This window comes from Lepisma saccharinum, chromosome 5 (genome assembly GCF_977018435.1).
Source record: "Lepisma saccharinum chromosome 5, izLepSacc3.1, whole genome shotgun sequence".
Lineage (NCBI taxonomy): Eukaryota > Metazoa > Arthropoda > Insecta > Zygentoma > Lepismatidae > Lepisma > Lepisma saccharinum.
In genome coordinates, this window is record NC_139233.1 from 34409669 (window position 1) to 34421957 (window position 12289).

At 37.4% G+C, this 12289-nt stretch overlaps 1 protein-coding gene across 1 annotated transcript in view; it reads left to right on the forward strand.

The window, feature by feature from the left end:
- Positions 1-12289, forward strand: part of LOC145987984 (targeting protein for Xklp2 homolog) — a 115141-nt gene that overhangs the window by 94022 nt on the left and 8830 nt on the right. The window contains exon 10 of the mRNA XM_083122824.1: positions 7050-7268. Within this exon, the coding sequence (XP_082978950.1) occupies positions 7050-7268 (219 nt within the window). The remainder of the gene's footprint in view (positions 1-7049; positions 7269-12289) is intronic.

A 12289-nucleotide genomic window follows, 5' to 3' on the forward strand; every position in this document is an offset into this window, starting at 1 on the left:
GGAGGTTGAGGGCCGTTGATGTTTCCCCCAGGTAAAAATCACCACAGATGTTGCAGGGGAGGATGTAGATAAGGTTTGAGGCATGGCAGGTCCCTTTGGGATGGAGGGTAAATTTGCCAGAGGCCATGTGCACCTGGAGGGTGTGAGAAGTGATGAGGATGAGGTAGCTTCCGGGTAGCGATCATCCATCTCCTACCCCAACCTGCCAACACCTCTGTTCGCAAAAGATGGGAGAGGGCCTATATATCGGCCATGAGTGCAACCACTCCACCTGGCCTGAACAAGGCCACCCAGTAATGCCCAACCCTCACCAACCCTCCCGCCCTCCCTCCCAACTCATCCTACACACTCACAGTTTACGACGACCCTGGTGACGAAACAGTGTTTTTTTTTTTCGTTTCTACGCACCGCTTCTTCTTCGATGGGGACCTGGCAACTCTGCAGGGCCCCAACTTCCGGTTCCGTCTATTTCTCCTTACACCGATGATGCTATGAAATTAGCGAAAATTTTGAATTTTTCTACTGTCCGGTGAGTGTTTCCTTTTACCTTCTTTGATTTATATATATATATATATATATATATATATATATATATATATATATATATATATATATATAAACGAATAAAAATGTATGCAACAGTTGTCAAACATAATTCAATTGTGTTGAACATACTCTCACTCCTATCCAACCATTTCCCCAGTAACGCACAGTAGATTGCAACCCTGCCTGCTGTTGCATTTTCAACACTTGAAAGTAGCATCGATAGATCTCAAACTCCAGCAGAAATCACTGGAGTGTGCATAAAGGATCTTGAACACTCCCGAACCTTAGTGAAACATATATAAACCAATCAGCACTCATCCCCAATTCTTGTTAATGCGCAAAATTAGAAATGGTGAGTGATAAGTTGACTGCACTCTTTGCAGTTGGTTGATTAAAGTGCAAGAATTTTAGCATCCATGGTTTTTCTTTAATATGGATAAGTTTGTAGTTAAGTGCCAATGATTAAGCAGCCAATGTGAACAGCTTCGTGGGAAGATGCCCGAATCAAATGTCAGTCTCCAGCACCTTCCCAGATCAGTTCATTTTCTGGTGCTGTGTGCAAAATTCTTACTTCAGTTATATTATTTTAAGATATCTTAAAATCATGAATAGGGCTCAGAAGTTGATTATTATTTTTTGTTTTAGGTCATTTTCAGTATTTTTATTTTTCGTTGCATTTTCCTTCATTGTTTTAGGTTTATTTTCTCCTTACATGTTGTTTCATGAAACTTAAATACAGTAGAGCGTCGATTATCCGAAGTAATTGGGGGACATGGGTGTTCGGAAAACTGGTTTCTTCGGATAATCGAACTGTACATGTTTATTTGCCAAAAAGAAGTACTGTACAGTAAATTTATTCATAAAAACAGGCATCTCTTTAAGTATGTATTACAAAGTAACGTACAAAGGCAACTTTAGTAGGAATATATAGTATGTGGTACAGTTTATTAAACAAAAATATGTACATATTACATACGCATTTTGCATGAACAATACACACAGTACAAAAAATTAACGTTTAAAAAAATCCTTTATTTTGGTCTGTCTAAGCAAGCCTACACGCTTATGAGCAGCTAAGTCACGTACTTTTTTCATTACAGATATCTGAAAGTGAGCGAGTACACAGTTCGGTTAAGAGGTCGTTCGGTTGACCGACGTTCGGATAATCGACGCTCTACTGTACTTACATTTTTAAATTTCCTGAGATGGTCCTTTTAGCAAGTTCGCCATGAATTGAAAATACGGTCAATGGAAAAGACAGTTTTATTTTTAACTGAAATGTTTGGCAATGGATTAAATAATCAATTGTGGTAAGCCTATTTTGAGGTTCCCTTGCTGGCTGATATATATTATCGCTATAATCTGTGGTTTCAAAGTGAAATGAGTCACAATAAAAATAAAAGAAAAAAAAGTGATTATCTGATGTACGTGAAAGGAAGTGAATGACTTTACAGAAAAAAACCTCGAGGTGTATTTTATGTAACCTTGAAATAAAAATAAGCAGAACTACATTAACACGTAATTGCTTGTTCCCCTTTGCTTCAGTAGTTTAAACCACCAAACAATGGATTTATGAAATTACTCAATTACTCTTGAAATTTATGAAAAAATCAAGCTTTCATTTTCAGAGTGAAAATTATCTTTGTCATTTTTTAATAATTGTTGGGTCTTTTTTTGACACTTTTTATGTCCTCAACTTCCGAGCTCTAATTAATCATGAACTTTCTGTATGTGGGGGGAAATTTAGCATTGAACATATGATTCCCAACAATATAGAGATGCTTGAAGATTAAACATAGTCATTTAATAGATAAAGATAAAACCTATTTTAGTAATTTGCTTTCCTCTTAAAGTAAGTCAAGGTATTGGAGAGGAAAAAATAATTGCAGAAATGTACAAGTAGCAAGCTATAAAGTAGCAGAAGTGGTAATTGCTATACAAATGCAGACACATACAACAGCAGAAACTGCTTGCAAAGTAACAGTAAAATCTGTTACATAGAAATTTCTGTGAAATATGAAGACTCGTCCAGGACTCAAACCCGGGTCTCCGGTATACCATGTCATAGGTTGAGAGGAAAATATCAGAAGTACCTTTGTCAAATAATACTATTTCTCACTACATAAAAGACATGTCCACATTCAGAAACAATGGAAAGAATTTAACAAAAGTGTAAAGAAGCAGTTATACAATGAATCTTGTCAATAATACTACATTGTTTGAACATTACAATTATTTTTTAAATTAAGTTGTTAAATTTTAATTGTGGATCCTAAATCATATCATCAGATAATTCAAAGTCCTTCTCCTTTCTACAAATATTCTTGACCTCTTCTGTAGGATTAAAGTGCCAAGGTGGTGGCTTACCCCACTTGTGATAAAGGGAACTTCATAGTGAGTCTATATTGCCATTCTCATTACTTAATTTCTCCCAGTGTTCTTTCGCAATGAATGAAGCCTCCCATACATTCAAATTTGTGTTCGCCGGTATTCTTTTTAAAATATTTCTTTTTTAATCATATATTTCTCCTCAATGATGTGAGCTGATAAACCTGTTCTTGGGTCTAAATTTGTAATACCGGTATCTAAATCATATTTGTGCTGTGCCATCTTATTTCCAATTTTCTCTATGTTCATCCTACATAATCTTTTGAACACAAACAAATTATATTGTATATTCCTGTGGATTCCCCATCTGTCACTGCTTTTCTCATTTTATATTCATTAAATATACATTCCAAATTTCTTGGCAATCCAAAAACAACCCTGAAGTTTTTTTAAATTTTTGCAATTTTATTTGAGAATCCCTTGTGGAATGGAATACAGATTATTATTTTTTTCAATAGGTTTGTCATCTTTGTCAATTTTTCTTGTTTCCATTACTTTTTTTTGTAACATTTTATTTTAATTCTGTTCATTCTATTTGTGATAAAACAATTTTCCTTGTTATTTTGTAAAGTTTTCTTCTTTCATAAAAATTTTCATTATTTGAACATAGTCTTTGTACCCTTAAGATAAAATGAAAAACACGTTGTCTATTGTTGTAGGAGAATGTTCCAAATTGATATGGATGTATATTTCTCCAGTGAATATTTTCGTGTGGATATATGTTTGAATCACTCTCCAAATTGTTTTGATTTCCAGATCCGAAAAAGAAATTACGTTGTTATTCCTGTTTTGACAAGTGTATTATTTGCGAGGGTGTGCTTAATTAAACATTTGAATACATCAGGGATGGTGTTCTCATTTTTAACAATTATTAGCACATCATCTACGTATCTAATATCGAGTATAATGTCCACACCCATCTGATTAATAATTGGAGATTCAATGTAATGAAGAAAGAAAAATATTTGAAATTATTCGAGACATTGGGTTTTCCCATTGTCCCATTGATAAACCATTGCTTTGCTGATAAATTTTACCATCAAACATGAAGTGATTGTAATTTGCACGCATAATAAACCATCTTAGCATTTCCTGTGCATCCACTAGGTCAGTCTTCATTTTGATAACCCATCTGTGTAATGTGGGTGTGGCGCACCTTCTATTGGGACACTGGGATATAAAGTTTTGACTTCAAAACTTGCAATACAATATTCACTATTCCAGGTAATTTTTTGAAGTGTTTGTTTCGCTTCACATACATCTTGCACACTGAATGGGGTTTGTTGTTTAATTATACCAAGCCTTTCAACCAAATACTTGGATAGTTTGTATGCAGAATGTGTGAAAGTTGCCATGATGGGTGGTATTGGAATACCTTTCTTGTGGTTTTAGGTAGTCTGAATGTAGTAAGAAGGGCTGAATTCTTGACAATTAGATTTGTATCCATCTCTCTTGGTATCGTGATACTGCTTTCAATAACTTTCTTCACGTCATTCTTTATTTTAGTCCAAGGGTTTTGAGAGAATTCTTTAAAATTGTTTCCTTTGAAACATTCTGCCATTTTTCCTTTGTAGTCTTTAATTCAGATAAGTACAGGTTTATTTTCTTTGTCTGATTTTATTAAAATAAGATTATTTTCCCCTCATCCATATTTTGAATTTACATTTTTTTTCTTAATCTTATATGTTCTTTCTCCCTTTTTGTGGTCTGTTATTTCTTCTATTGTATTCAAACCGTAACCATTCATCAAGATTTCATATTTTTTCTTTTCTTCTTCATCCAAGAAATTTATTGTTTTTTCCATTGAAATCCCAAAATCTTTCGGTATATAGGCATTACCAACTGAAAATTTCATTCCAAATTAAAATATTTCTAAATACTCGTCAGTAGAGCTACATACTTATGGTAAATAAAAGATCAAGGTATCAGTACAAGAACTGGGCATATTTTGGGATCAAAAGTGGTATATAAAATGGCATATCGGTGTTATAAGGTGAATGAAACCCTAGATTTGATTTAAAAACTAATCTTATTACACAAAATTAACATTTCACTTTTAATAGCACATTTATATAGTTATCAGAGTAATAAGTTTATTACTGTGTAGAGGAGTGCATTTTTGCTTCTAAAATATTTACAGCAGAATTAATAATTTTTCCATGTTTTGCTTAATTCACAGGATAATTCAGACCCCAGAAGGTGTTGTGTTGGTAAATAAACCCTAAATTTCGTGTTTGAGAGTTTATTTTGCATTTGCAGTTCATTTCGAATCATTTCGTGGTAGCTAAATGCACCTCACACCTTTCAAAAACATAAAATTAACATCACAATGTGTTATTTCGAATTTTGTGTTTTCGACAAAAACTAAATATACATACCCCTACTTAGGTATATCAATGTCTACAAAGTTTACAAATAATGTCACCATTATTCTAAGTTTCTGCTTTCACTATTCTTGTATCCTGATTTTCCTCTTGAAGCCAGGAGTATTTCTTGTCTATTCTCCTCCCTGAAATTTCACTGAAGGGTTCCACTATTTGTCGAGTATCTCTGTTGAATTTTTACCATATCACTCAATGTTATGAATTAGCTAGTGTTATGGAGATCATTTGTTTTTCTATAAAGGCTGTCTGTCCACTTCAGAGTACAAATCCCCAATTAGTCTTCCTATCATTTACATTTACAATTTTTCCTTAAATTCACTAGTGTATGTATTACGAGTTAAAAATTTCCACTTCAAGAAATTTGGCACTACATTGTGAGATCTGCATCTTCTTAAGAACTTGATTGTGTGAAGTATTGTGTGAATCTTGATTTGGTATTTCTGGAATACACTATGAAATGTATGTACCTTTACCGCCATAGTAAATGTATATTTTTTCTTGTATGTACATTTTGCTTGCATCGTAGAATTATTTATCTTACAGTTTACAGTTCTTACAAGCACATAAACACAATTTTTGCTGTTACGTTTCGGGTTAACACACTTTCCCTTCATCAGACATTTATTTTTAGATTGAATCAACTAACAACTTTATTAAAACTAAAATTAATGTCTCATGAGATTTGTTGGCACTAATGTTGTTAGTGAATTCAACTTAGTTTGTGATTAACAAATTGGCAAATTTCATTCAATAACTTAAATTTGTTGTAAAACATGCATCTGCATCATTTTGTCTCATTTCCAAGTTTGAAATCATTTCAATACTTATATACACATTGTTAAGAAATGTATCCACTTATTAACACGAGTATCTATTTCTGGATTTTGCTGGTCCTCGTGGTGGATTGGTTAGCACATTGTGCTACGATGCCAGGGGTCCCGGGTTTGAATCCTGCCCAGGGCTTGGATGTTTGTGAGTGTCAATTCGTAAATTTCATCCCATCATCACTCATCCCAATCTTCGCAAAGTATCCAAAAGTGGCACAAGATGCAAAGTAAAATAAGCAAATCGATCTATCAATAATTTTTGGATTTAACTTTACATGGTCATATGTTTCTTTTTGAAGTTTCCTTCAGTAGACGTCAAAGTTTAAATATTGCTAAACTTTCTACTGGCATTAAGGCATTAAACAATAAAAAAATAATATTTTCAATATTGTAAAAATAGTAATAGCTTGTACATTGAAGATCAACAAGAGTTTGGTACCATTTCTGCAGAACTTTTCACTTGCATTGACAGTAAAATATTATTTTTGCATTGTTGATACTTAATACTAGGGATGGGACAGATAAATTAATATCGGCCGATATAGGCATATCTATAAAAGCCTTATAATTTAGAGGAAAATTCTACCATTTAGTTACATTTTAATGGATAATTTCCAAGCCCTACTTTTAAAAAAAATGCAAGTGTCTAAATATGCAACTTCTTTTGCACTGTAGGTACCTTGAAACAAACATTTGTTAAGGAGGTCAATGATCCATTCAAGTTCTTCAAGGACCATTTGGAACTTTAATTTGGATCGGTTATCGATATTGGTAAATTTTGTATCGGAACTTTATCAGTATCGGCCAAAATTTCATAGCAGCCCATACGATTAATTTTGAATTAATCTCATTAGAGATTTGCAGATACAGATATGTGTTGACGCCAAGTAATTTCTCTTGACAGGTGGAACAAGAACTGCAGGAACTGAAGAAAGCAGCCAGCTTCAAAGCCAATCCTCCCACTGTGATATACAGGGAGCCTTTTGTTCCAAAGAAGCAGAAGAAGCCAGCCGTAGAAATTGCAGACTTTGAATTGAACACCGAGAAGAGGGCCCGAGAGAGGGAGAGGTTCGATCAACAGCTCAAAGAAAAGGAGAATGAAATAGAACAGCTGAAGAAGATGGTGAGTGGTTTCATTTATTTATCTACCAGGTGTCTTGAGTTGAAACTGACACATTTTCAATGTCTATAAGTAAATATAGGATGGCAGTGAAACTAAGATATGTAATTTGAGGACAAACTTGTCAAGTTTGGTCGATAAAGAATTCATACAGTACAGTTGTACGTAAAATTTATAAAATCTGTAAATGTGCTCCTTTTGTTGCATGGAGTATATTAGTTTCCTTCCATGTGTTGTCCTACATCGTAGTGCCACAGAAGCAATACAATCCTGTATGCACACACAAATTTCTTGGGGGTGATGGATGTGCTGCCTGCATAAACGTTATCTTTGATGTGCCTCGAGAAGAGAATGAATACAAAGGCTGAGATTGGGGAAGGCAGGCATGGAATCTGTCTGCTGGCTACAATCCAACAACCACAAGAGTTTCTATCCAGGTGTTCTCTCACTAGACTGCTACAATATGAATGAGCATTGTCCAAATGAGCTGCGGTAGCTCAGTTGTTAGTATGTCTGACTATCATACGAGAGGTCGGGTTCGATCTCTGGCAGGGGAGAATGGATTTTTTTCACCTGTTCAAGTGGCTCTGGTGCCCACCCAGCATTGTATAAAGTGGGTACCTGGAGGAAACTGGGGAATAAAGGTGGCCAGGAGCATGATGCTGATCACATCACCACCACATTCACCCATGATGAAGAAAGCATGGATCCCTAACTACACCCCCTATATGCCTTCAAGGCATGGTGCAAAGCACAGGGGAGCACTTTACTTTTTTTTTTATTGTCCAAATGGAACATACCAATTGGTAGCAAATGTGCCAACTGCAATGGTATGATCAATGTAGATATCCTTTGTTGTGTGACTAGTCGGGGTCTGGACTTAATTCTGGCTTGTGCTTGAAAAAGTATGGTAACTGACAATTCAAGGGAAGAAGGCATCAGATAAAACTGGGCCGGAAACCCCGGCCCTTAGCCAGAATTTTATTTCAGTTGGGGTTAACCCCTTAACAGCAGCTGCCATCTAAAGGCAAATAAGTTGGGGTGGGGTTAAGCCCTGAAGATGAATTTCTCAGTATATTACAACTTATTATACAAGATGTTTTAATCCTGCTAATTAATTAATTACTGCTATACACTATTTAGAAGCTGCGGTAGCTCAGTCGTTATGGCATCAGACTACCATGCAAGAGACCCGGGTTTGATCCCTGGCATTACAGAACTGGGATTTTGCCACCTGTTTAAGCAGCTCCGGCATCCATCCAGCATCATATAAAGTAAAGTGCTAATCACATCACCCCCTATATGCCCTCATGGCATGGTGCAAATCACAGGGGAGCACTTTACTTTACTTTATTATACACGATTGAAATTAGATATACTTTACTTTACTATACACTTTTTAAATTATATATTTGTAGGATTTATGAGGGGTGGGGGTTGCTTCAGCCCCCTGAGCCCTCACCCTGGCTGTGTGCCTGCAGAAACCATTAATGGTTCTTTTATCGGACACAAATAATTTTTGCACACACCCAACAACTTGGTTAATTAATATTTTCTTTGTTTTACTCTTTCTAAAATAGGAGCACTTCCGCAAGAATCCTCTTCTTCATCACTTTCACTGACAAATATAAACTGAACTTGCTTGGTTTCGAATGACACTCTTTCCTTAGTTGCCTGGTGTGTAATTCTCTCTGCATGGGTTGCTGTTGGATTGTGCTGATGATAAGAAGCTTGCTGCTGTTAAATAATCATGGTCTTTTGCCAACCACGATTGCTGGTCTAAGGTTACACAATATATGATTACGGTGGAATCTCGATTTTTACATGTTTCAGGGGACCAAGCTGAAAAAACTTAAAATGCAGGAAAATGTAAAATTGAGGAAAATTTCATAACATTTTACTATGTTGGGACCAACAAGATTGAATGCATAATGCGGGAAAATGTATAATCCAGGAACTTAAAATCAGGGTTCCACTGTATAACTTTCTGTTGTTCTGTGTAGCTAAAACAGCTATTGCTATGTGCACTTGGCATGGTTTGATTGCATGACCGACAAGAATCAAAAAGGGATGAACAGAGTTAGGTATGCCAGCCTGGCTGCTGAGTTTCATATCTCCACCCACTATCACTTTCCTTGTGCGTTTGGCTCCATATATTTTGATGTTAGCCTCTATGATCTAACCTTTCTATGGAAAGACAGCCTTATTTGATACAATATGTTTAGATGAATTTTCAGTGATTGTTGGTTCCTTAAGAAAAACAGTCCGTGATGTTAGTGCACATCAGGGTTTGCTGCCTCCGTGAGCTTTTAGCTCACTTTCCTAGACAGAAAGTGTTCTTCCCATGACCTCTTCCCGTACACGCAGCAAGAGTTGCACCTCATCTGCTCAACGGAATTCATGTTGGAATAACGCCACATGACTTACACTTTCTAAAGCAGACACCATTTTTCCTTTCGCAGCTGCAGTGCTACCACCATGTAATTACTCTGTGTGTCATGCATTTTGGGGATAATCCCACAGTTCCTCTTACTTATCCATTGAATAATTTGCATTTATCTTTGTATAGTTAAATATGGCAATGATTTGAAATACGTCAGTCTCAATCCAGATACCCTTTATTGTTGCACTTTCTTGTGCTAAATCCAATGCTTATATAAGCATATTTACACACAAATTTTGTTGTAGTTATGTAAGGAGTGGTGACTCTTTTTGAAGATGCCTCTCTTGCATGTACAGAAGGTTGTTCGCTTTATATCCGACCATTTTTGACGGGTACTTACCTTAAGAGATACCGCGCCGCCACCACCGATCATGTTCTATTGGACCCCCAGTATTGTGGACTCGCCCGGCATCGCAGTTTCCATTGCAGCAAGCTCCGGCGTAGGACAGGCATGGGAATTCTGTCCCACTCCTCCCTGCAAGCTATCCATAGACCATCCAGGGTGCGTGGGTGGCGATGTTGAAGACATCGTTTCAACAGTCCAAATGCGCAAAAATCCATTGGACTGGCATCTGGGCTTTCCACCGGAATGTCTTCAAACGGAATAACACGAATTCCTAAATCCTCTGCCATCTCCTGATAAAAACGTAGTGATGTTCTGGCGGTATGAATCGAAGCCTTGTCCATATGGATCATCTCGTGGTTCGCGTCCATTCCATACAATTGTGGGATGTCTCTCTGATAGATAGGTGTCAGAATGGAGTCTTGGAAGTATCTGGCATTCACCTTCACCTTCACCTTGCGTATCATCAACTTACCCTCATATCCGAATCCCGTCACAACCATAAAGCCACGAGGGAAATTTTCCCTGCACTGACAAAGTTGCTGCGCCTCTTGCCGTCAATGTCACGGGTTGTGATCGCCCGAATGTGACCACCAGCAGTGAGATGGACATACGATTCATCCATTGTGACAACTTTCTTCCATTTGGAACCCGCCAGGTACTTTTCATACAGTTTCCTGCAGATCGACTTACGTTCGGCAATGTGACGCGGTACAAGGTGGTGTACACGGGCCTTCCGCACACACTTCAACCTGAGGCGCTTTCGAATTGTTTTGTTCACAGTTGACGGTGCAATGTGAAATCTGTGGGCCATATCACGTTGAGTTGGGGGATTTTCTTGGCACGCCAATCGACGGATCCCCTTCGCACTATGGGTGACACTTTGCTTGCAGCCCTTCTCCTGGTGGTTTTCGTGGGTGAATGTTTCGCAAGGAGAGCCTGTTGTGTGTAACGGACCACAATAGCTTTCGCAGTAGTCACCCCGAGTGTTAACCCATTCTCCCGACATGGTTTCACAATGTGTACGTATGAAAACTTAGCATGGAAAAGGCCCGTCACATAACCTGCCCAATACCGGTTGATTTTCGGCGCCATTTGATAACATTCACTACCAACACTCACGCACCTACAAAGTCAGACACAACACTGCTCCCACCAGCAGACCCATAGTTCCAGCATGATATGCCAGGTGGCAGCACCGAATCGAAAATGGTCGGATATAAAGCGAACAACCTCTGTATATATATGCCTCCCCGATGGCGCAGTGGTAGCATCTTCGCCTTGTAATCAAGGGGTCATGGGTTTGATTCCCGGTGGAGGCACATAGTGGTTTGGATCCTACTTTAAACTATAGGTCCAGTCCCGATTAGCCTTACTGTGCATAAAGTGGACTTAAAAACAACAAATCAATCAATGAATCTGATCCCATATAAAGATATGTGAAGTGTGGAAGGGGTGACAGGAAGGCATCCTCTCAGGCTGGTCCTGGATCCGCCGCCTGCTGTAATAAGTTTATTCTGTTTGGCACATCAGTCTGGGTTAGGTGCAACTGATACTGACTTCGATTCTCAAGTTTTGGTCCATCACTGTACTTGGTAATAAACATAACACACCATGATATTACTTAGTGAAAAAAAATTATAACAGTCAGCAGTAATGCCATATTTGTTTTTAGAGCACAAATATTTAATATTCCCCACTTTCTTGGTTGGTTTCTATTGGTCACTTATTAAAAGTTGTATTGCAAGCTCGAAAATTTCATATAATGGGGCAGTGGTTGACATATACCGTGCGTCCATTTCGATCTGCAGCCGAGAGATCGGGAGAAGCGTGGCGGGCGGCGCTGACGGAGAAGCCGACATTTGCGGCCTGTAATGCCCGCTTATTTTTATAGACATATGCAGACATTTATATAAATATTGCAAAACGATCACTAACCTGTGTTATAACACGCAAAAGTTCTTCTCTAATTTATCCAAGTTCTGCTCTTATATACACAAATAAATACGCTATAGAAACGATGTTAAGAGCCACAGATAAAAAAGCATTTTAATCATGGTTTTGATCAGTAACGTCCTGCGTAAGTTTATATCCTTGAAAGAGTTTTGTGGCGATGGGAATCGTTTGGAGGTTTCGAATGTGCAACACTGTATCAGGATTACACTGCAGACGAAACCGATAAAAGTGAATGGTTTTCGTGAGCTTCCTCGCAATCCGAAATATCCGAGCTCGAGTTTT